We start from the raw sequence: 24,290 nt of genomic DNA, 5'->3' as shown, positions 1-24,290 counted from the left end.
GTTATTTCACCCGTGATCTTCCATTGCTAGACCTCCCCTCCCCTCCCCTCCCCACCACACACACCCGAACCAATACCCGGTATTCCCCCCACCCCCCCCCCCCCCACACGGCATTGTTTGAGTCTCTTTGAGCCTTGATTCTTGTTATACATTTCTGGAGAACAAAAGCATTCGGAAGTCATTATTCCCGGCGTTCGAGGCTTCACTCGTTTGGATGCTTCAGCGAGTTCGATGATGCTTCGCTCACTCCCAAAAGGTGCTTGTTTCTCTCGCTGGGGGAAGAAGCATTGGAGGAAACTCGACCTTACAATTCGCATTTGGTAATGATGGAGACAATTGAATGTGTGTGTGTGTGTGAGAGAGAGAGAGAGAGAGAGAGAGAGAGAGGAGAGAGCTTGTTTCCTACAGTATATTTCGCTGAACCTGTTATTTAATGAGTTTTTTACCGTTGATATTGCTTAGTGTATTAATTACATTTGTTGTTCTGCATTTATAGAGAGTAATTTATCAGTATTTAGGTAAGGAGACAGTTTCTAGTTTATTTCGTCAATTTTAATTATAGGTAAATACTCGTTATTATTAATAAATAAATACATTCTCGTTATTTTCAATAATAGGTAAACTCTCGTTATCTTTGATGATAGATAAATGCACGTACATACATACATACATACATACATACATACATACATACATACCTAGCTAAAAGTCAGAATACCAAATAAACCCTTGAAATTCCTGTCCATTTTCAGCTTGAAGAGAAAGAGGTCTGAAGGACCCAAAATCATCAGAACCAGAAAAAAATAAATAAATGGAAAATAAGATAAGATAAAAATAATAATACAAACCAAATAAAACACTGAAATTCCTGTCCGTTTTCAGGGTGAAGAGGTAGAGCTGCCTGAAGGACCCACAATCACCAAAACCGCGAAAAAATATATACGTTATAAAAAAAAATGGAATCAGATCCTAGCGCCACCATACCCATGCCCTGGCTCCAGAAGAGCCACGGAGAAGGGGAGCCACAAGAGTTGACCCACCTAGTACAGCACCCCAACGAATTGTCAGTGTTCGAAGACAAGAAGTTCCCGACGAACAACACGTCCTGTGGCTATTCTGAATGCTTAGGTGAGTCAGTCTTGGTAATTTTTTTTGTCCATCGTTAAATGTCGTTTGTGTTTTTCGGGAATATAAACCTTTGCTGGTTTGTCTGCCGAATCCACGTGGCATTTTTTTTCAACTTGAATGAATTGATGTTGAGACTTTGATAAGTCGGTGTCGTAAAGATTTCAGTTAATTGGTGTTAAGACTTGAATTAATTGGTATTGAGATTTTAATTGATCGGCGTTGACTTGAATTAATTTGTTAAGATTTTAATGAATTTGTGTTAAGACTTGAATTAATTGGTGTTGTTAAGATTTTAATGAATTTGTGTTAAGACTTGAATTAATTAGTGTTATGACTTGAATTAATTGTTGTTGTTGTTAAATTTTGACTAATTAGTGTTAATACGAATTAATTTGTGGTGTTAAGATTTTGATGGATTTGTGCCAATGCATGAAGTAATTGGTGTTAATACTTGAATTAACTGGTGTTATAACTTGAATGAATTTTTGATATTCTAATTGGTGTTGACACCACTTGAATTAATTGGTGTTGACACTACTTAAATTAATTGGTGTTGACACTTCAATTAAATGGTGTTGAGACTTGAATTAGATGGTGTTATTGCCAATTCCAAAAGCGTCGGTAAGTGGAGAATCAAAATAGGAGTTCTTTGGAGACTGTATCCAAACGATATTTGTAACATGTTTTTTAAGCACTTTGCAATGTGTTTACAGACGGTTAGAACAGTTAATTTGTAACTCCCATCCCGCAATCTAGGATGGTAAACAAAAATCAGTTTTTTAGTGTAGGATGGACTGCATTTTTCCTGTATTTAAAAACTTGTAATTGTTTCATACACTTAAATATCGTCTTCATGATCGTACATCAAATTATTACGAACCTTCCCCTATTATCGTCATTATCGGCTGACGAAACTGATGGGCAATTATTAGCCATCTGTATCTTTCATTTTCCTATGTGCGATACAAGTGTGTGTATATATATATATATATATATATATATATATATATATATATATATATATATATATATATATATATATATGTATATATATATATATGTATATATATAAAGTATATATCGAGATTAATTTATTATAATTTTCCACTCGAACACGCGTGGCTTTATTTGCATTTGTAGGCCACAAATATCATTTAGCTCCACCAGAGGGGGTAATTATGATTGATAGGTACCCGGACCCGGCCGATGCGCTCATTAATTACAATTCCCCCTTTGGGTGTAAGTTGTGCCCAAGGTGTAATGAATTCGATGTATTACACATCAATCGTAACAAAATATTCTGGATCCAGATCTGGTGGAAAGCAGCACCTCAAGGCCTCCCCACACATTGTTTGGAAACAGATTTAAACAGTTTGCAAACTGTATATTTCTTTCCCGTCCGGAATGGAAAACATTTAGTGTTTATGTGTGTATATGAATATATACACATGTAGGATGAAATTATTAACATATATGAAAATATATTAATTCCGAGGTAGAGCGAATTGGGTATTGAAGGACAGTTGTAGCTTTATGCATGTATATGAATCACGGTGATGTGATAAAAATTCATAATGTATATATATTTGAATATATACATGTATATGTGTATAATGTATATATATAAATGTATAATGTATGTATATGTTTATATATATGTATACGTGTATATATGTGTATGTATGTATATATAAATGCATATACATACATAAAAATACACTCATACACTCGAACGAAATTTTTAAATCGTGTGCCATCTACTTTCAATTCCGCCAGAAGCAAGTCAGCATGACCCGCTTCTTTTTCGAGTAACTTCTCTCCCACCTCTTTGTCTTTCTCTTATCCCACCTCGAGTGCGTTAAAACTGCCAAGTAAAATACAGAGGCTACTGCACCAACAGGCATCCTGAGTCCTGACGACAACTGAGGTCCGGTGCGGACAGGAAACAAAGTTTGCACTTTCCAGACTTTGTTTCCGACCAGTGTTTCCTACTGTGGACAGGCCTTCGGGCAAAGAGGAATTGAACTGGGCATTGTGGTTTAATAGCTTTTCCCAGGTGAATGAGATGAAACGCGAATCCAAAAGATTCAGGTTTGTATTGTTCAGTTTAGGTGATAATATATCAAATGTTATAGAGGTATGCTACCCGAGAGCGTCAGATATTGTGGCGCTTCCAACTTAATGGGCACGTTATGACTCGGCAATGACGTCATTCATAACAGCGGCTTTATCCTGATTAACCCCGTTACTATATGTTGTTAAGTATTTTGGATAATAATTGATATTCTCGTAAAATCTATATTCCTGATATTCCAGGCCATTGCTCGTAAGCAATATAGAATTTTGCATGTTGACTTCACTTTAATTCAAAGTCAGGTCATTGTGCTAAGGTTACGTTAGGTTATGCTCGGTAACACCAATAGTTTCAGTTCCGCCCCAAAATGTCGTTTCTCTTTCTTGTTGATTTAGGCATCCGGGGTGTGGGAGTAGGGAATCATTCAGCTGTGGACCCCTTGGGGAGGTCTTCATGTGTGAAACTCATGGTTTTCAAGTTAAACAAAAATGGAAGATAAATAATTGAGTGGCAGGAGGGACTTTGGAGATAGGATCATCTCTTTCGGGAACCAAAGAGAGAGAGAGAGAGAGAGAGAGAGAGAGAGAGAGAGAGAGAGAGAGAGAGAGAGAGAATTAATTTCCACGTTTTTTGCCAAGGTAGTTTCGAAAAAGTTTGACAGCATCTTACAAGCTGTATTTATATCATGGCTAAATAGATTATCTTTTATTCGTAGATCTCTGACCAAAGAAGTTATTTCGTTTCTCTAGTGTATAGGTGATATAGTGAACAATACGTATTCTGAAGCGTCTCAGTGGCGCATGATCGGTATGGTCTTGGCCTGCCACCTCGGTGGCCGCGAGTTCGATTCTCGGGCATTCCCTTGAAGTGTGAGAGATATGTATTTCTAGGGATAGAAGTTCACTCTCGACGTGGTTCGGAAGTCACGTAAAGCCGTTGGTCCCGTTGCTGAATAACCACTGGTTCCATGCAACGTAAAAACACCATACAAAAAAACAAACGATACATATTCTGGAGATGATTAGGCAGGCTGTTACATTTATTAGTATGATGTGCATCCTGGAGTGGATATCCTCCAGGAAGGATTTCATCTGGCGAAAATGCAACTGTAGGAATTTTTGCTTTACAAATACTCATATTTATCCATATCTGTCTTTTCTTTCATTTTCGTTCGATTTTACAAATACTCAAATTTATCCATATCTGTCTTTTCTTTCATTTTCGTTCTATCTTTAAACTTCTGCTGAAAACCCTTATGGACTGAGTATAAAAATTGCCTAAAAAAGAAAAAAAAATGAAACCTCAAAAAGCTTAAAAAATATTTCAATTGCAATACTATAAACCCATGAGGACTCCAAATTGTTATCATCCTGCAGAGAGAGACAAGTTATGGGAAATGGTGATCAATGAATAAATGAAAATGGGGGAATAACACAGAATCACCTGAAACTCAGGAGACGTCACCAGAGAGCAGGAATGAATTTTACATCGGGCAAACTATTCCACATGATCGTTGCTGCCAAGACAAAACTTTATTCCCGTAGAGGTTTGATGATGACGGATGAAGCCAGCCTTATGCTGGCACGGGCTCTAGCTCTTCAGCAGCCCGTGAACCCGTTAGAGGATAGTGTCGTCAGTGCACCGTGTGAGGGGCACCTCACGCGGTGCACTCGAGGCTTTACGTAAGGTTCTCTGTAACGCCCCTTCGGCCTCCATCAGCAACCCCCTTTTATTCCTTTTGTTGTACCTCCATTCTTATTCTCGTTTTACAGTCTTATTTTCCACCCTATCCTAACAATGGTTTCGCAGGGCAACTGCGAGGTTTTTACACCTTAGTTCCTCGTCGGACGAGTGGTTTACGTGCTCGCCTACTGATTCGGCAGTCTCGAGTTCGATTCCCCCACTCTCCCGGCAAGGAATCGGAGGTATTTGTCTCTGGTGATTAGAAATTAATTTCGGATCCCACAAAAACCTTTACGTCCCGTTGGTAGGTAACCAGTTGGTTCCTAGCCCCGTAAAAATATCTAATCCTTCTGGGCAGCCCTAGGAGAGCGCTTAATAAGCTCAGTGGTCTGGTTAAACTAAGATATACTTAACACCTTTGAAATTTTCTTACGCTCAGTTTCCTTTCAGCGTTGAATGACCTCATAGGTCCTTGTTGTTGGCATGTGGCCTAAATTTTGTATTCTAATCCATTCCAAGCAAATTGAGTAGTATTAAACCTGACTCATTTCAAGGTTAGGGTGAGAGATCGCTTTCACTTGAAATTAATTTCGCGATGGAAAAGGGAACAATTAAGTTGTAGACTTTTCAGTGTAGCATAAAGAACGATTTTTTGTTCTGGTCACTGAATAGATTTAGGCGACTGATGCCGGATCACGAAACGTATGGTTATAAAAGGCTTTCGTAAGAGTCATCTTAGTAATGAGATGCATACATGAATAGCTTTTTAAACATTTGAATGACCTCTCGGGTTGTTATTAAATCGATAACCGACAGGATTATGTGAAGACGCTCTTTATGTAGATCAGTATCGGGTTCTTTTTTTCATAGTATAGATTGTGAATTTATTTTATTTTTTGGATTTTGGGAACTGTCGGAACATGTAAATTAGATTTTGATATGTACTTAGCGTTGTTTTACTGTATTAAATTTTCAAGTTCTCTTTGATTTATACGTATTTATTCTGGTTTTATTAAAAAGATTTATCACTCCTAGTAAGTAATTATTAATTAAACCAGAACACATCTTCAGGTAACTTTGTCTTTTGTTTTTACCTCATATTCTTTCTGTGATTTTATTTTTTTCACCATAAATTTGGATGTCATGGCCACTTACTTTGCCACCCAGAGTGCCAATTTTGATGATATTTACGTTTAAACAAATAGGGGGATAAAAAAAAGCACATAAGAAAGAGTCAGAGAGAGCTAGGGGTTTCACAACTACTGGAGAAGGCAGTGGAAAGCATAAAAAATAAGATAAAGATGTTTACTGTATCAGGAAGAACAAAGCGTGCTTTCATCTAAGTGGGTGAAACGCGAGTGTGAAAAATAAAAGTATACTGAAAAGGAACGTGAAGAGACGCATGACTTCAGGACTATACATAATACACTGCTCAGTAAACATTGTCAGTAACCAAAGACTTAATTATACTGAAAAATATCCCTGAAAAAAAAAATTGAGGGGACTTTTTAAACTGGGATTTAACCGAATTTTTCTTCATAATTCTTTAAAAAGTCAAGTATATCATAGTTTAACCAGACCACTGAGCTTATTAACAGCTCTCCTAGGGCGTGCCCGAAGGGTGAGATATTTTTTACGTGGCTAAGGACCAACTGGTTACCTAGCAACGGGACCTTTATTGTGGGATCCGAACCACAGTACATCGAGATATGAATTTCTAATCACCAGAAATAAATTCCTCTTGATTCAACGTTGGCAGAGCGGGGAGTTGAACTCGCGACTACCGAATCGGTAGGCGAGTACGTAAACCACTCGTCCAACGTATTTAAACTCTTTAAATTACGACACCACCGTGCACAGGCGACAAAGCACGGAACGAAAGTAGAGTGATGCGCTCGAATAAAAGCTTAAGACTCCTTAACGGGGAAATAAAAGGAGAATCGCCTTTTAAAGACATCAAGACGACGGCCCCTTCATAGTCATCGTCCTAATCAACGAACATGAGTCAGCGAAGCCGTGTCGGTAAATCCTTACTTCTACGGGAATTAAACGACCCTTGTCTCTTTTTAGAGACACGTAGGGTGAGGTGATGGGTGATCCTGAGGGGTGAGGCAAGGCGTAATCCAGAGGGGTGATCCAAAGAGTTTTTTTTTTTTTCAAGTCTTTCTGGTTTGCGCCCAACACAAGCAACTAACTACCAGGGACATATTTCACTGCTGTGGTCTGCATAAGCACAATTTTTCCATCCTCACCTACGCTCGCTTAGGAAGCGAGACAATGCCACGGATCACATGGCACAAAATATATTATTATTATTATTCACCCACAAGCATTCTTATAAAACAGATCTTAAGTACCGCTAACTTGCAGGGTAAACTTCCACGGACTAGAAATACGCTATATTGTATAAGGGAAAAAGAAGAGAGAAAGGTAAGACAAATAAAGATGATCAATATACTCTGTTTTTCTAAGGCCCTGTCCACATAGCGGGCACCGCCCGACGGGCAAACACTGTTCCCAATCACCCGTTCCGCTATACTGACCGACCGAGTATGGAGCCAGAACGACGCGACTGTCTGTACACTGCTTCAGAAGCGAGAGAAAATATAAACCGCTGGAAGTGCCCGACAGGTATGCCCGCTAGTGTGGACAGGCCTTAAGGTCGAATAGCCGAAAGTGCCCAGTGCTTGGCTGGACAGCCTAAATGTCCTAAGATCAAATGAACCCAGTTTTCTCTCTCCAAGTGAAATGGACTTGAACTCAGTTATTCTGAGGCTCAACAGGTGGCTCTGGATCGACTTAACAACCTCCCTACTTTTGGAAATTCGAGCGGATAGTACCGTCAGTTCTTTACAGCGTCCCTTCGGCCCCTAGCTTCAACCCCTTGCATTCCATTTACTGTTCCTCCGTTCATCTTCTCTTTCTTTCATCTTACTGTCCACCCTCTCCTAACTATTGATTCATAGTGCAACTGTTTTGAGGTTTTCTTCCTCTTACACCTTTCAAACCTTGTTTGCTGTCAATTGCAATTTCAGCGCCGAATGACCTCATAGGTCCCAGCGCTTGGCCTCTCGCCTAAATTCTAAGGAGATTTTGCTGAATGCTAAACTCGGGAGGTTCTAGTAGCTAGAAAGTCTAAGGGGATTCTAGTAGGTACTTAAGTCTAAGGATATCCTGACAAATATTGAAGCCTAGGTGATTATGGCAATGGTAGTTAGCGAAACGAACAGTAATGGTCTATAATACAGATTATAATGAATGAATGAATGAAGAAATAAGCTTTAATGGCATATTTGGCATATTTTAGAAGCGTATGCATTAGGTTTTTTTTTTCTTGCATCCGATTCGATAACTGGTAAGAAATTGTTGCCAGAACACTTTTTATTGACGTCACTAGTTGAATACTTGACGTGAGAATCTTTATTTCAGTCTTCGACTTCACCACTGGGAACTCTTGAGTCATGTCATAATCGCATTTCTGAATACCGGTTCGTCCGACAGTCTTGAACATCTCTTCGTCTTTGGAGACAAAGGAGGTGCCATAAAAGCTATAAATCTCTTGCACAACGAATTTCAATGCGCACATAAAAGTGAAATGACTGCAGAACTGGGGTACATGGGAATTGACGCTTGGGTAAAATGCCTGGGGATTGGTAGTGATAAATTCAAGGACATAGAACAAGTTTACCCTTATAGTTACTTAAAACCGTATTGGGGGGACGGGGGTATAGTGCCTTCAGTGTAACTCATGCGGTGCACTGTAGGTATTAGTTAAGGTAGCGTGCCGAGAGTTTTCTTGTGCTGTGGCCGAGATTGTCATACAGTATTATACGCTGTACAGAAAACTCGATTTCATGTGCTGTGTCTGAGAGTTTCATACAGGATTATACGCTGTATAGAAAACTCGATTGCGCCGAAGAAACTTTGGTGTATGTTTTACATTTTTATTTTCATAGCGGGGTTCAGCACCAGATAGATAGGCTTTGTTCATGCTGTGACCAAATTCCGTCACGATCTACGTAATCTTGCAGATGAATCGGTGGAGCTTTCAGAGGCTAAAACCAGGTGCCAGTACGCTTTTGGTGAGCTGGCTGGCGTGAGTCTCGCTTCGTCGTTTTATTTGTAATTTGTGGTAATTTTTCTTATTTGGTCTTTTATTGGTTGTCATTGACCATATTTTGTTTCCCTTGTTATTTCTCGTTCATATCAGTTTCTTTTTTCTGTACTGGGCAGTTCATCCTGTTGGGGTACTTAAGGTTGGGTCTTTCCTTGTAATAATAATAATAATAATAATAAACATAATAATTAATAATAAATAACCATAATAAACATGATGTTCATGGACATCAAGCTGTATGGTAAGAGCATCAAGGAAATAGATACCCTAATCCAGACTGTAAGGATTGTATCTGGGGACATCAGGATGGAGTTTGGAATAGAAAAAATGTGCCAGTCAACATACAAAAAGGGCAAAGTAACAAGAACTTGAAGGGATTAAAGCTACCAGATGGGAACAACATCAAACACAAGATGGAAAATGGATACAAATACCTGGTAATAATGGAAGGAATGGATATAAAACAACCAAGAAGATGAAGGACACGATCAGGAAAGAATATATGCAGAGACTCGAGGCGATACTCAAGTCAAGACTAACGCCGGAAATTATGATAAAAGCCATAAAAACTACATGGGCAGTGCCAGTAATCAGATACAGCGCAGGAATAGTGGAATGGACGAGGGCAGAACTTCGCAGCATAGACCAGAAAACGAGGGAAACATGACAATACACAAGCACTACACCCAAGAGCAAATACGGAGAAGACTATACATAACACGAAAAGGAGGAGGGTGAGGGGACTACTAAGCATAGAGGACTGCGTCAACATCGAGAACAGAGCTCTGGGGCAATATATGAAAACCAGTGGAGACGAGTGGCTCAAGAGTGCATAGGAAGAAAGACTGATAAAAGTAGACGAAGACCCAGAAATATACAAAGACAGGAGAATGACAGGCAGAACAGAGAATGGCACAACAAGCCAATGCACGGACAATACATGAGAAAGACTAATGAACTAGCCAGCGATGACATATGGCAATGGCTACTGAGGGGAGAACTCAAGAAGGAAACTGAAGGAATGATAACAGCGGCACAAGATCAGGCCCTAAGAACCAGATATGTTCAGAGAACGATAGATGGAAATAACCCCTCCTATAGTAGGAAGTGTAGTACGAAAAATGAAACCATAAACCACATAGCAAGCAAATGTCCGGCACTTGCACAGAAACAGTACAAAAAGAGGCATGATTCAGTAGCAAAAGCCCTCCACTGGAACCTATGCAAGGTCACCGAACCTATGCAGGACCAACCTGTAGGAGTGATAGAAAACAACAGGCAAAGATCCTCTGGGACTATGGTATCAGAACAGATAGGGTGATACGTGCAAATAGACCAGACGTGACGTTGATTGACAAAATCAAGAAGAAAGTATCACTCATTAGATATCGTAATACCATAGGACATCAGAGTTTAAGAGAAAGAAAGGGAAAAAATTGGATAAGTATCAAGGCCTGAAAATAGAAATAAAAAAGGATATGGGATATGCCAGTGGAAATCGTACCCATAATCATAGGAACACTAGGCACGATCCAAGATCCCTGAAAAGGAATCTGGAAAAACTAAAGGCTGAGTAGTTCAGGACTCATGCAGAAGAGAGTGATCCTAGAAACGGCGCACATAGTAAGGAAAGTGATGGACTCCTAAGAGGTAGGATGCAACCCGGAACCCCACACTATAAATTACCACTCAGTCGAATTAGAAGACTGTGATAGACCCCATCCCCCCCCCCCCCCCCCCCATAAATAATAATGATAATAATAAGTTAAGTATTTCTTAGTTTTTTACCAGACTACTGAACTGATTAACAGCCCTCTTAGGGCTGTCCCGAAGGATTACATATTTTTACGTGGCTAGGAACCAGTTGGTTACCTAGCAACTGGACCTACAGTTTATTGTGGAATCCGAAGCCACAATATATCGAGAAATTCATTTTTATCACCAGAAAATAATAATGATAATAAATAATAAAAGCAGGGAGGTTATCATTTTACTAGAAATAGACGTGATTATACAAAACAATACTTCTATAGCGACAAAGTCAGTAGTTTAATGTTTTGATGGTTAAGTAGTTACTGTATTAGCATTTTTTATTCTTTTTTTCTTTTCTAGAAATGACAACCTGCTCTAAACTTAATGAGGTTTTGGTGAAGTGACGACTAATGAGGAACGTCTTTCGAATGTACTGTGTAGGCCCTACAAGAAGTCATTTCGGTTTCGAAAGTAGCCCCTTATCAGTTTAACAGCATGTACGCTAGAACCTAATTATGCCGGGGACAATAGATAGGCCCTTCTCACACAACAGACCCCCCTCAACTAATATTTGACTCCCTTCTTAATTAGAGCCACGCGAACTGGATGATATCTTTACCTTCATTACGTATGAATGCTTTTGCTAATACAATTAAAAGTCATAAATTAAATTCCGTTCATCTCAAAGCTTCAACTGTCGGAATGGAATACGAATTATTCATTTGGCTCGTACCTACCTCACTCCCGTAGGGGGATAGGGCCGTCAGTGCACCTTATGCGGCGTAATGTAGGCATTACTCAAGGTTCTTTGCAGCAGCGTCCTGTCAGCCCCTAGTTGCAACCGCTTTCATTCCCTTTACTGTACCTCCGTTCGTATTCTTTTTTTTCTTTTCTTTTTTTTTGCATCATACTTTCCACCCTCTCTAACATTTGTTTCAAAGTGCATCTGCAAAGTTTTCCTCCCGTTACACCTTTCAAACCTGGTCGGTTTGGTCTTGGCCTGCCACCTCGGTGGCCGCAGAGTCAGAGATGCGTATTTCTGGTGATAGAAGTTCACTCTCGATGTGATTCGGAAGTAACGTAAAGTCGTTGGTCCCGTTGCTGAATAACCACTGGTTCCATGCAAGGTAAAAACACCATACAAATAAACAAACAAACAAACCTGTATGCGCTCAATTTGCGTTTCAGCGGCGAATAACCTCCTATGTCCCAGCGCTTGGGCTTTGGCCTAAACTCTATATCCTATTTTATTTTATTCTATTCCTTGGCTACTTCACATTTTTCTCCGCCAGTCTGTGTTCAAAACTCCCTTTTTTGTCTTTACAATTGGCCGATTTTGTAACTTCGGTAAATGCTAACGACTTTCTGCTGTCTCTGCAAAAAGGACTGTTTCCTCTGCTTTTTTCTCGTAGAGGCCACGGGACTTGGCAATTCGGTGTCCGGGTGTAGCCCAGGCCAAGTGAACCGATTGCAGAGAAAGAGAAAAGTTAAAATATAGGGTGGGGGGCTCATCCCAGAAGGACACTTCTCATGAAATATGAAGCTCTCTCTCTCTCTCTCTCTCTCTCTCTCTCTCTCTCTCTCTCTCTCTCTCTCTCTCTCTCTCTGTCACACACACACAAGATTAATTGAACGCTTTCTTATAATTGTCTAATTTCAAAAGTAATTTGATTAATGACCCAGCCATTAGTCTCTCTCTCTCTCTCTCTCTCTCTCTCTCTCTCTCTCTCTCTCTCGTTTTTACCTAGTTGATATTGCACTCACATCCCTTTAAATGCTTGATTTGGCTTGTGTGGTTATCTGTAGGAAAACTACGGAGATGGAACATTTTAATGTTAAATAAACATCTCTGGTCTTCCTACGTAACGCGTTTACAGGAAACTGTACCCCGTAGAAGGGCAGTGCCGTCAATGCATCTCATGCGGTGCACTGTAGGCAATGCTTAAGGTTCTTTGCAACGTCCCTTCGGCACCTAGGTGTAACCCCTTTCATTCCTTTGACTCTACCTCCGTTCATATTATCTTTCCAACATCTTCCTTTCCACCCTCTCCTGTCATCAGTTGATTCATAGTGCGACTGCTTTGAGATTTTCCTTTTGCTACACCTTTCACACCTTTTCATGGGATATATATATATATATTATATATATATATATATATATATATATATATATATATATATATATATATTTCTACTACCCCTTTTCCTACTTCCAGGAGTCGTCTTATTACGCTCCTTTAGGTCTTATGACTTCGCCCTCTGGACGACCTGGAGCAAAAAATATTATCGACAAAATGTCCTCCTGACACGCTTTTTCTACCTATTAACTTCTACGACTTCGCGAACAGAAATCCCAAGTTACTGTCATGGCAGCTCTTGAAAGACTTAAAATGGAATTGTTTCCCCTTTTAGTTTTCTGTGAAAGAAAACTATTGAGGTTGGTACTCGTCTGTCCGTCCTCTGATCTTAAAAAACTACTGAGGCTAGAGTGCTGCAAAGTGGTATGTTGATCATCCACCCTCCAATCTTCAAACGTACTAAATTGCATGATAGATTCATGGTATTATTTATATCATAGAATAATTGAATCTTCTGTTTCACTTTAGTTATTGAAATTTATGGTTTAGGAGGTATATTCATTTAGACATACAGTAGGGAAACATGTTTGAAGTCCGAAAGGGCAATACCAAACAAAGTAGTTTCTTGTTTGTGGACAATGAATCCTAATTTAGAGGTTGGCTCTACTCAATAACCTTCTATAATGAGTTTAATTTTCTGAGACATAACCAAGCGTCGCTCGTTCTTTTGTTACCCCGGCTCCTTAATCAGCTGACAATATCCCTGTAAAAAAAAATTGGACTTAATCGGCGTAAAGGTAAAAATAAAGGGAAAAAAAAACGCTCGCTCTACGAGATTTGTATGGGCCTGGTTCATAGTCGATTGGACATAAAACATTTTTACAAGTCTGCAAAGGCCCACCCCCCCCCCCTTTTTTTTTTTAAGTCTGAAAAATACCTTTAAATTTTGTTTTTAAAGTCTGGAATGCTGGATAGAACGTATGGTTCCTTGAAGCTTTTGTTAATTCGTACTGCTAATACTACTACTACTACTACCACTACTACTGCTGCTGCTGCTGCTATTAGTACGACCACAACCACCATCACTGCAACTGCTACTACTACTACTACTACTACTACTACTACTGCCGCTATTAGTACGATCACAACCAACATCACTACAGCTACTACTACGACTACTACTACTACTGTCGCTATTAGTACGATCACAACCAACTTCACTACTACTACTACTACTATTAGTACGACTACAACCACCATCACTACTACTACTACTGCCGCTATTAGTACGATCACAACCACTACCACTACAACTGCTACAATTACTACTGCTGCTATTAGTACGACCACAGCCACCATCACTACAACTGCTACTAACTACTTCTACTAGTATGACCACAACTACCGTCACTAATACTACTATCACCATTACTGCAACCGCTACTGCTACTACTACTACTACTATTAATGTTAGTACGACCACAAACACCATCACCACTACTACTACTACTACTACTACCACTACCACCACATCACTACCACCGGTATGACTTCAACAGCAACTACTACTACAACTACAACTGCTACTACTACTACTACTGTTACGACGACCACCACCTCCACTCCTACTACTGCTACTACTACTACTTTTTACTCTACAGCTACTACTATTACTACTATAACGACGACCACCACCTCCACTACTACTACCACCACTTTTTACTTCTACTACTACTAATACTAATTAATTGATAAGGGGAACCGAACAGATTCCCGAAAGCTATCCTTGCTGTTTTTAACATTTAAATATATGTACATTTACATAACTGTGGACTTGCTTCTCCACTACTACTAATATAAACAAATTACTACTTTTTACTTTACCGCTCAGTTTAAGCTCAGGCGTGATTCAAAGATGGACATGTAGTAGTTAGCGCTCATTATCCTCACCCACTTGAGAGAGAGAGAGAGAGAGAGAGAGAGAGAGAGAGAGAGAGAGAGAGATTCCGGGGAAATTAGAGTTCTGCCCAATATGTCAGTTAATTTAGAAGGACGAGTGGATAGCGAGAGTAATTAATGAGAAATTCAGAGCATTGAGGAGTGGCAAGATGGCCGTGAAGAGGCCGAGGGAAATCAGAGCAGAGGTTTATAAGGTAGACAGACGTATCTGGATGAGAGAGAGAGAAGAGGAAGAGAGAAGAGACGAGAGAGAGGACGAGAGAGAGAGCAGAGAGAGAGAGCCGGGGCGCTTGGAGGGGGATGAGTGGGGTGGGGAGTGGAATGAAATTTATTTACATATTGGATAAAAGTATGGAACCAGAAAAGCTTACTTTGAGGAAAGTACTTTTGCACGCAAACACACACACATGGGTGTATATATATATATATTATTATTATATATATTATATATATATATATATATATATTATATTATATTAATTATTATATATATTCATATGTATATATATATGTGTATGTATGTATATATATATATATATATATATATATATATATATATATATATATACATACATACATACATAATTATATATACACACATATATATGAAGTGCATCACAGGGGAAGTTATACACTGAATATAAATCGTCACTGGTTTCGTATTTATATCGACGGCATCTTCAATACATAAAAACTAGTTAAAATGTCACCTATAGATTCTTGACAGATAGTCCACCCTTCTCCGTGGTCAGTTGGCCAGCGTTACCTAACTCTGATATACCGGGTTCCGGCTCGAATCCCATCAGTGTTAAAGAGGTCGTTGTGGGTACTACATTTATTACGCATTTCTCCATCGTTTTAATTAGGGTTTCTTAGCAAACGAACTAAAAATATTTTCCTTCTGCAACCGTTACGAGTAGTTTTAAAAGAACAAAGAGAACCGACTTTGTGATGAATATAAACACAGGTCCGACCAAGTTCCCGCGAATCGGTAACTCTCGACCATAAAGTCGGTTCCTCCATCTCGCGGTTTCATTGCATACGAAATGAGGTCTAGAAGTACTATGATCCCTCAGACCACTGGATCCACTGTTGGATAAAATATAATCCAGGCACCGTGGGGTTGGTTGGGGGGAGGGAGATAGCGGGTGAAAGTTTTGACATCGGAGTGGAAGTAAGTATGAAAGCCCTGACATTGGAGTGGAGGTTTGTCTGAAAGTTCAGACATCAGAGCGGAAGTGCGTATGAAAGTCCTTGACATCATAGAGAAGGTTACATATGAAAGTTCTGATATTTGAGTGGAAGTGTGGATGATGGTCCTAACATCGGAGTGGAAGTACGGATGAAAGTTCTGACTTTGGAATGGACGTGTGGATGAAAGTTCTGACATCGGTTGGTAGTTGGTATGAATTTCTGATGTAGGAGTAGAAGTGTGGATGAAAGTTCTGGTCTCGGAGTGGAAGTATAAGGCATATTAAAAGTTCTGACCTCGGAGTAGAAGCGCAGATGAAAGTTCTGACAATGGAGTGGGGAGTGTGGATGAAAGTCCTGACCTCTGAGTGGAAGTACATATGAAAGTTCTGACCTTGGATTGGAAACGCGGATGAAAGTTCTACCTTCGACTGGTGTCGCACTTTACGACATCAATTTCAGATGCTTTTCCTAGAGCTTCGTGCCCTGAGTAGCTACTAGTACTTGAGGCCACATTATCCTTGTTGGATGGAGGAGATCAGTAGGACCCTCATAACTTCACCTTCCGAATGAGTCTGCATGGTCATATTTTGTTTTTTTGTAGCAAGAAACTACTTGGAATGGCTTTTTGGTTCTTTTTTGTTTTTTTCTGGCCGCCATCATATTTTAAAAACTACTGAGGCTAGAGGGCTGCAGATTGGTATGTTGATCGTCCACTCTCCAATCACCAAACATACCAAATTGCAACACTCTAGCCTCAGTAGTTCTTTTTATTTAAAGTTGGATTTAGCCGTGATCTGGCACTGCTATAGGTGCCAACATCACAGGCTACCACAGGTCTGTGTCGAAAGTTTCGTGGGCCACGGCTGAGTTTCATAGGGCATGGGTGAGAGGTGCATACAGCATTATACGTTATACAGAAAACTCGGTTGCGCCGAAGAAACCTCAGCGCATTTATAACTTTTTTTTTCTTTTTCTTTCATCACCCTCACGTGTGTGTTTATGGATGGCAGGATAAAAGTTTATAAAAGGCCGTATATATATATATATATATATATATATATATATATATATATATATATATATATATATATATATATATATATATCTATACTAGTATTATATAATATATTATATATATTTATTTATTTATTTGTTTTTTGATTTTTTGTGAATGTTTGGCATTTGAAGGCGAATGTGTTGCTAAGTCGTTCAGTTAATTACCAGTGAAACAGAAATAGACTGATCTCCCAGTTATACTGTTACACATACATGCCTCGTGGATGTCTGTCTGTTGGGTGTTTGTTTGTTTGTGTGCATGCTTGTGCGGTCGCTTGCAATTCAGTCAAATCCCATATAGTCACCAGCCAAAGAGCAAAATATTCAGTAAATAAACATTCAAAAAAAAACCCAACTATTCATTTTCGTCGTCAGTGGTGGTGACCTTGTGCGTGCAAGGTACCAGGAACAGTAACCGAGGTCCCTTTTTCCGGTCCAGTTCCCTAATCAATCTCCATTTCATATTCTTTCCGCTTCTTGGGTCTGAAGGGACCCAGAAATCTGGGACGGCTCTGGGCCAGGCAGGACGTGATTGATCCGTGTCGACTCGTTAGGTGGGCCACTCACAGTCGATCTGGTCGTACGATGAGAGCTGAGTGGGAGGAGACTCCAAAAAAATGACTGCAGACTCACGTTACTGCCCGGTCTGAACAAAGTAGTCAGGCTTAAGTTGGCTGCCACACAGTTCGGAAGAGTCATGATGGAGACATGTTAAGCTATTTGGACAACACTCTGCAAAGACTACATAATAAAGATAAATAAAACTCATGTTTACATATTTGCATCTTTGATCAAAAATAAACTAGCTTTTAGAAACTCAAAATAATTAACCCTTCTACAAATATACCACACAGTTTGTAGTGTATAAAATAAGTGTAGGAAATTACAAAAGTGAAAAGGTAATAAATCTTTGTGTAATCAGTCATTACACTGCACTATTTCGCAATCAACACCAAGTACCTACAAGAAAATTATAAGGGTGTGAGGGAGGTTTCATTACCTCCCATTATGATTTTACTATTACACTGTCTCCAATTCTCTTTAAATCATTTATATCATTTAGGAGCTTTTTAGCATATATTCTTATTTCGTTTATTTTCTTATTTTTCTTTTACTTTGGAATATAACTGATTAAACGCCCTGAGCAAGGCACCAATTTTTGGTTTTGTTTTAAGAGATTACTTTACGTATTGTATAATATATAATACTATTAAGCACACACATATTTATTATATATATATTAAATATATATATATATATATATATATATATATATATATATATATATATATATATATATATATATATATATATATATATTATATATATATATATATATATATATATATATATATATATATATATATATATATATATATAATAACGTAATTTGGTACTTTGAAACCTTGTCGTTACTCCAGGATCTAGAAACGCTACAGCCTTCAATATCCAACATCACTGTGGTGAATAAAAGTTTTTTGTAATACAATTTTGTTTACACTCATAAGGTAAATTGCAATTAAATAGAATTTTTGTCAAAAATTCAGTATGTAAAAAAATAAGTAAAAAATATGTATATATCATGTCTAAGGGACGAGACGTCTTGTGCACCACTTCCTGATTTCGTTGATGTTTCTGCTCTCCTTAATTCTTTCCGATATGAAGGTCTTATATTTATTATTTATCTTCTTGTTCACCATTTCTTTCGTTGCATCAGGAATCTTTAGTTTCTCAAATATCGATTGATAAGCTGCATTTCTTTTGTGTTTGTCAGAATATTCTTTACTTTTTTATATTCCACAGACATTGCTACGACTTAAAAATCTCTATGAACCCCGTCCAGAACTCTTTATCTCTCGAAAGTCTGGCATGTAGAACGATATCCTCTTCTGTGCCGTTTCTTCGTTAATTAACCTCCTAGTTCATCAAACCCCGTCGAATACACCACTCACGGTCAAACTATCAGTTCTGAACGACTTAGTCTGAAAAACCCCTATTTGACTGTCGTGCCGGACCGTGAGTTGCTCATTCAAACCTCAACTGTCAGGTTTGTCGATCCGGCTTGACTGCCGGGCTTGATCAGGTCTGTCTTGACTAAAAAACACCCCACTCACATTCAAACTTGCTTAAACCCCGCCCATTTCGATCGGGCATGACAAATCCCATCTGACGTGAGTGGCCGGCCTTATAGCAGGTCGAAGAGGGATAAAATTTTGGTTTGGGGGGGGGGGGTGTCGTTCATCGCTTTACATTGATAAAGGGTGATTGATTGTCTGTCTGTCACCTCGGTGGACTATTGAAGATTCCGGCACGTAAGGGGTTAGTCTCACACGGTGCACCATAGGCATTAAGGTTCTTTGCAGCGTCCCTTCGGCTCCTAGCTGCAACCTCTTTCATTCCTTTTACTGCACCTCCGTTCATCTTCTCTGTCTTCCTTCTGGCTCTCCACCTTCTCTTAACAATTGTTTCGCAGTGCAACTACTTTGAAGGTTCCCTCCAGTTACGCCTTTAAAACCTTTTTCTGTCAATTTCCGTTTCAGCACCGAATGGCCTCATATAGGTCACAGCATTTGACCTTTTGCCTCAATTTTCTATTCTATTGTGATGCATCCCTTTCCTGCGTTGCATTCTAGATTTAAACCTTTCCATTCTCACTCCTTTGTGATGTGTTTTGGTTATCTATCGTATTCCAAGGGCAACGTTTACGTAGCCTCTACAGCGGCATTGTGGTGGTCGAGACGATCGATCAGTGAGATCTAGCTTCAGTATTTAAACCTTTCTGAAATGTCCGGTTACAAGTTTGCAGATTCGCTGACTTCTTGTAGTTATAACAGATATAAGATTATGTGCCTCGAGCTTCCACAGCACGCACATTCAATATATATATATATATATATATATATATATATATATATATATATATATATATATATATATATATATATATATTAGATATATTTTATTTATTTGACTACATTAGAATCAATTAGACCTTTCAAGGATAATTCTGAAACACTCCTAGAATTCAGCACCTGGTGTATATATTAAATAATAAAAAAAGACTAATACCGACTGAAAAAACGTTTCATAAAAGACCATATCTCCCAGTACCATTTCCAGCATTCATTTGTAACCTGTTAATGAATTTATCCATAGGGGACATTTCCACAAGACATTAATATTTCATTTTTTGTTTGCTATGATGGAACACTATTGCCATCCTAAAGCGTTTCCTTTCATCATATACATCATTTTCACTCGGCCATTAAACTTGGTTTAAAAGATACTTCGAAAACATTTCTACCTAACTTTCTTGTTTGGTTCACTAGAAAACTTCTTCCCCTAGACATCAGGGGTTTTCTCAGTGGAATTTTGCCTTTCTTGCTTCCCTTCTTCCGTAACTCGATTAGGAGATTTTTGTCTCTTGAACAACAGGTCTCTCAAATTGAGGTATATAGCTGTTATGCATCCCGGACGGGACGATTAGAATCGCATTGTGTATTGTTGCGTTCATTATTCCTGATGTATCGTTGCAAGCTGTATGAGTTGAGCAGCTACAATTTTCTTGAGAGAGACACCCACCGTTCCTGAAAGACATCTGTTTTCATCGAACTTGGGCAATTTCGAAATCTTTTCAGCGTTGTGAACGTTGTACGTAAGTTCCCGGTTTGGTGGGGGGATGGGGGGGGAAGGTTATGAAGAAAGGTTGAGAGCCAACTCCTATTTTTAGTGAATAAGATGACGATTGAGACCCTGCAATATTTTTGGGGGACAGAACGATTGAGAGCCTATATATACTCGTTTTACTGGCGAAGGATGAATCGAAACGTATCCGTGTTTATATATATATATATATATATATATATATATATATTATATAGATATATATATATATATATATATATATATATATATATATATAATATATATATATATATATATATATAACACCGTAGGGGCAGTAGCGCCGTCACGTAAGGCACAAGGTAGAACTGCTACTTTATTAAATTTGGTTATGCTTTTCGGATATTTTCCCCAGTGAAAAAAATGATTTTCGCTTTGCATATTTCACGGAGAGAGAGAGAGAGAAGAGAGAGAGAGAGAGAGAGAGAGAGAGAGAGAGTTGGAGAAGAGTTTACGATTGTTACTATGTTGTGCTCTTCACACCAAGACCCTACATAGAGCAGTAGTGTCTTTATAGGCATATATAAAGTGTATATATGTATATATATATATGTTTATATATAAGTATATAGTATATATGTATATGTATATATATGTGTATATATGTATATGTATATATATGTTTATATATATGTATATATGTATATATATGTATATATGTATATGTATGGTGTGTGCGCACACCCTGACCCGCTGGTCCATCTTCCCGGCTAGTTTTGATAAGTGACGTAGCGAGGCTTTTCATAGATGAATTCATAGCGGTGATATCGAAAACTGAAACACGCCCCCCCCCCCTCCCTCCCTCTGCCAACAATTGGGGACTAGCGGACCACAAGTCTGGTAAGGGGTGACGGGAAATGTAGGGGGAAGGAAATTTTGTGTGTTTGGGGTAAGTTTGGGAAGCGGGAGGGGGGGGGGGGGGGATAGTGTGGAGTGATGCGGTCTTAAGTGTGCTCTCTCAAGTGCCAGCTCGTTAGCGAGTAATGACACTCGGTGATAATTGTGAGGGATCTCGCTCTCTCGTCCTTATTAATGGGCCCCTATGGAGGATTGACTCGATTCCACGTGCTCTGCCTTACGTACAGTGCCTTCTACGCGTACGTCTGCAGTACATAATACACACACGCACGCACACACACTATACTATACTACGTGACTGGTAAAAATGTTCTGTTACAACAGAATTCCATCTAATAAAGGGAGCCCATAAAAACGGCAAAATATAGAAAGACGGTACTATACTTCAGAGACTGACTATATTTCAGAGACTGCTGTCTCTGAAATATAGTAATTTCCGTGTTTTTTTCTTCTTTTTTTTTGCTGTTTTATGGACTCCCTTTTATATATATATATATATATATATATATATATATATATATATATATATATATATATATATAAAGAGAGAGAGAGAGAGAGAGAAAACCGCTAAGATTGACAGGTAGTATATATGTAGTAGTTTTATGAATATGATGTTCTTTGATGCGTTGAAAATTGGTATTGATCGAGTTGATTTTCATCAGGAAAGGATGGGAGAAGTTTTTGAAACAGTATTACAGGAAATTAAATGGAACAAAAGAGATTTTGTAAATATTGAATTTCTTGAGTCATTTGCGGTGACCTGGAACAAATATAAGCTAAAAACGGGAACAGTTAGTTAATGCTTGATTAACAAGGATCTTTTCGCTAGTAATTTTGGGAAGAGATGACGAGCTAGTCCGTGTGTGTGTGGATTATACCGAAATAAAAGCGGAAAATGTTCAGTTTCACATGTAAATTTATTGTTTCAATATTGTGATTTTAAGCGCTCAAGGAATCTGTGACTGTGCTCCACTTTATTGGAAGATAAAAATGTGTCGTCTGCAGCAGTGGTTCCCAAACTGGGGTCCAGGATTGAAGGCCCAGTGGTCAATCCTCCATAGCCCCGCCACACAATGAAAAAGTTAATATTTTTTCAACTCCAGAAAAAATTGGGGCTGTTTTCACCAATTTTACTTCGTATTGAATTTAAAGCAATGAACAAAATATTGAAAATATTTTATATATGTACTTATACTTGCTTTGTTCAGGAGTATGTAAATATTATATATATTACGTTGTACTGGGTATCCCGGTATGGTAATGCTACAATGAAAAAGTTAATAATTTATCAACTCCAGAAAAAAAAATTTGTGGATGTTTTCACCAATTTTTCTCTATATTGAATTTAAAGCAATAAAAAATATAGAAAATATTTTATATGTGTACATATACTTACTTCGTGCAGGAATATGCCAATATTAAATGTATTACGTTGCACTGGGTATCGCGGTATGTAATGCTACCTTACTTGGGTACTAGGCTGAGATTCATCGGGGGGGGGGGGGGGGGGGGGCGTCCTTCGTATGGTAAAGTTTGGGAACCCCTGGTCTACAGTACTTCGATGAGATATGGTTTTGAATTATGTAAGAGAAGTTGAAAATGAAAGAATAATCCAGTAGGGGCCGTCCTACGCTGCTATGGTAACCAAATGTGCTACTGTGAATTTAAACCTTATTTCTGGAAGATGTGTAGACGACGTCATTTTAATCTTTAAAAAAATAAATTAAAAAAATCGAACACATCCAGAGATGTCATCAGTATTGTAATAGACAGATTATGTAAATAAATGCACAATTATAAAATTTTTGCAGGACTATTATTTTACCGCAAAATCGTTTCGATGGAGATAAAAACCAGGAGTCAGATTTCGTCGCTAAACGACTGAATGAAGTCTCTCAATTGCAATTTTAATCTTAAATTTTATTATATAATATACGTTCGACCGCTCTCTGGTGTACTTATTATTTAATGTGGTTCTTCATGAATTTTCTACACTCGTCTCGAGTTCTTTAGTTCTGGTTTCTTTATTCGATTTTTTATTATACTGGTCATCTTGTTTATCGCAATTTAATGAATTTATTTGGACGGGAATATTGAAGTGCTCAATTTTCGGCTAAAACAAGGTCGACCTTGATTTGAAAACTGCCGTAAGTGAGAGCGATACAGACTTTGTTTTTTCTACATAAAGATTTTCCGAAGTTTTGCTACTGCGATAATCCAGTTAACGTCAAAATACCGTAGGTGCACATCACACACACACACACACACACACACACACACACACACACAAAGTCTTAAAGCTTTTTAAAGTGTGAGAATAGTTCGAATAAATAATGCCAAATGTAATTAATCGTGGCGTTTTCATAGTTATTCGCTTTATTCAGTATAAAAGAACCTGAGATGACGCCACAGTTCTCAATGTAATGAATCGCATCTTGTCAAAGTGTATCCTTCAGCACCAGCGAAAGAGGAATGGCAAACCCCTAGCTGCCACTACTTTCATTCCTTTTACTGTACCTCCGTTCATCTTCTCTTCCATCATACTGTCCTCCCTCTCCTAACAATTGATTCGTAGTGGCACTGCGAGGTTTTCTCTTGTTACACCTTTCAAACCTTTTACTGCCATTTTCCGTTTCAGCATTGAATGGCCTTAGTTGCCCCAGTGCTTGGCATTATGCCACAGATCTATAAATCTATAAATCTA

The 24,290-nt window shown here is 38.5% G+C and overlaps 1 protein-coding gene across 8 annotated transcripts in view; it reads left to right on the top strand.

Moving 5' to 3' along the window:
• LOC135200075 (opsin, ultraviolet-sensitive-like) overlaps positions 1-24,290 on the top strand; it is a 194,312-nt gene that overhangs the window by 75,869 nt on the left and 94,153 nt on the right. For all 8 annotated transcript variants that reach the window (XM_064228364.1, XM_064228363.1, XM_064228370.1 and 5 more), the window contains exon 2: positions 883-1,128. In XM_064228364.1, coding sequence (XP_064084434.1) covers positions 957-1,128 — 172 coding nt within the window. In that variant the 5' untranslated portion in view covers positions 883-956. The remainder of the gene's footprint in view (positions 1-882; positions 1,129-24,290) is intronic.

The sequence above is a fragment of the Macrobrachium nipponense genome, chromosome 26, assembly GCF_015104395.2.
Source record: "Macrobrachium nipponense isolate FS-2020 chromosome 26, ASM1510439v2, whole genome shotgun sequence".
NCBI lineage: Eukaryota > Metazoa > Arthropoda > Malacostraca > Decapoda > Palaemonidae > Macrobrachium > Macrobrachium nipponense.
This window is presented reverse-complemented; position numbering and strand designations above follow the sequence as displayed.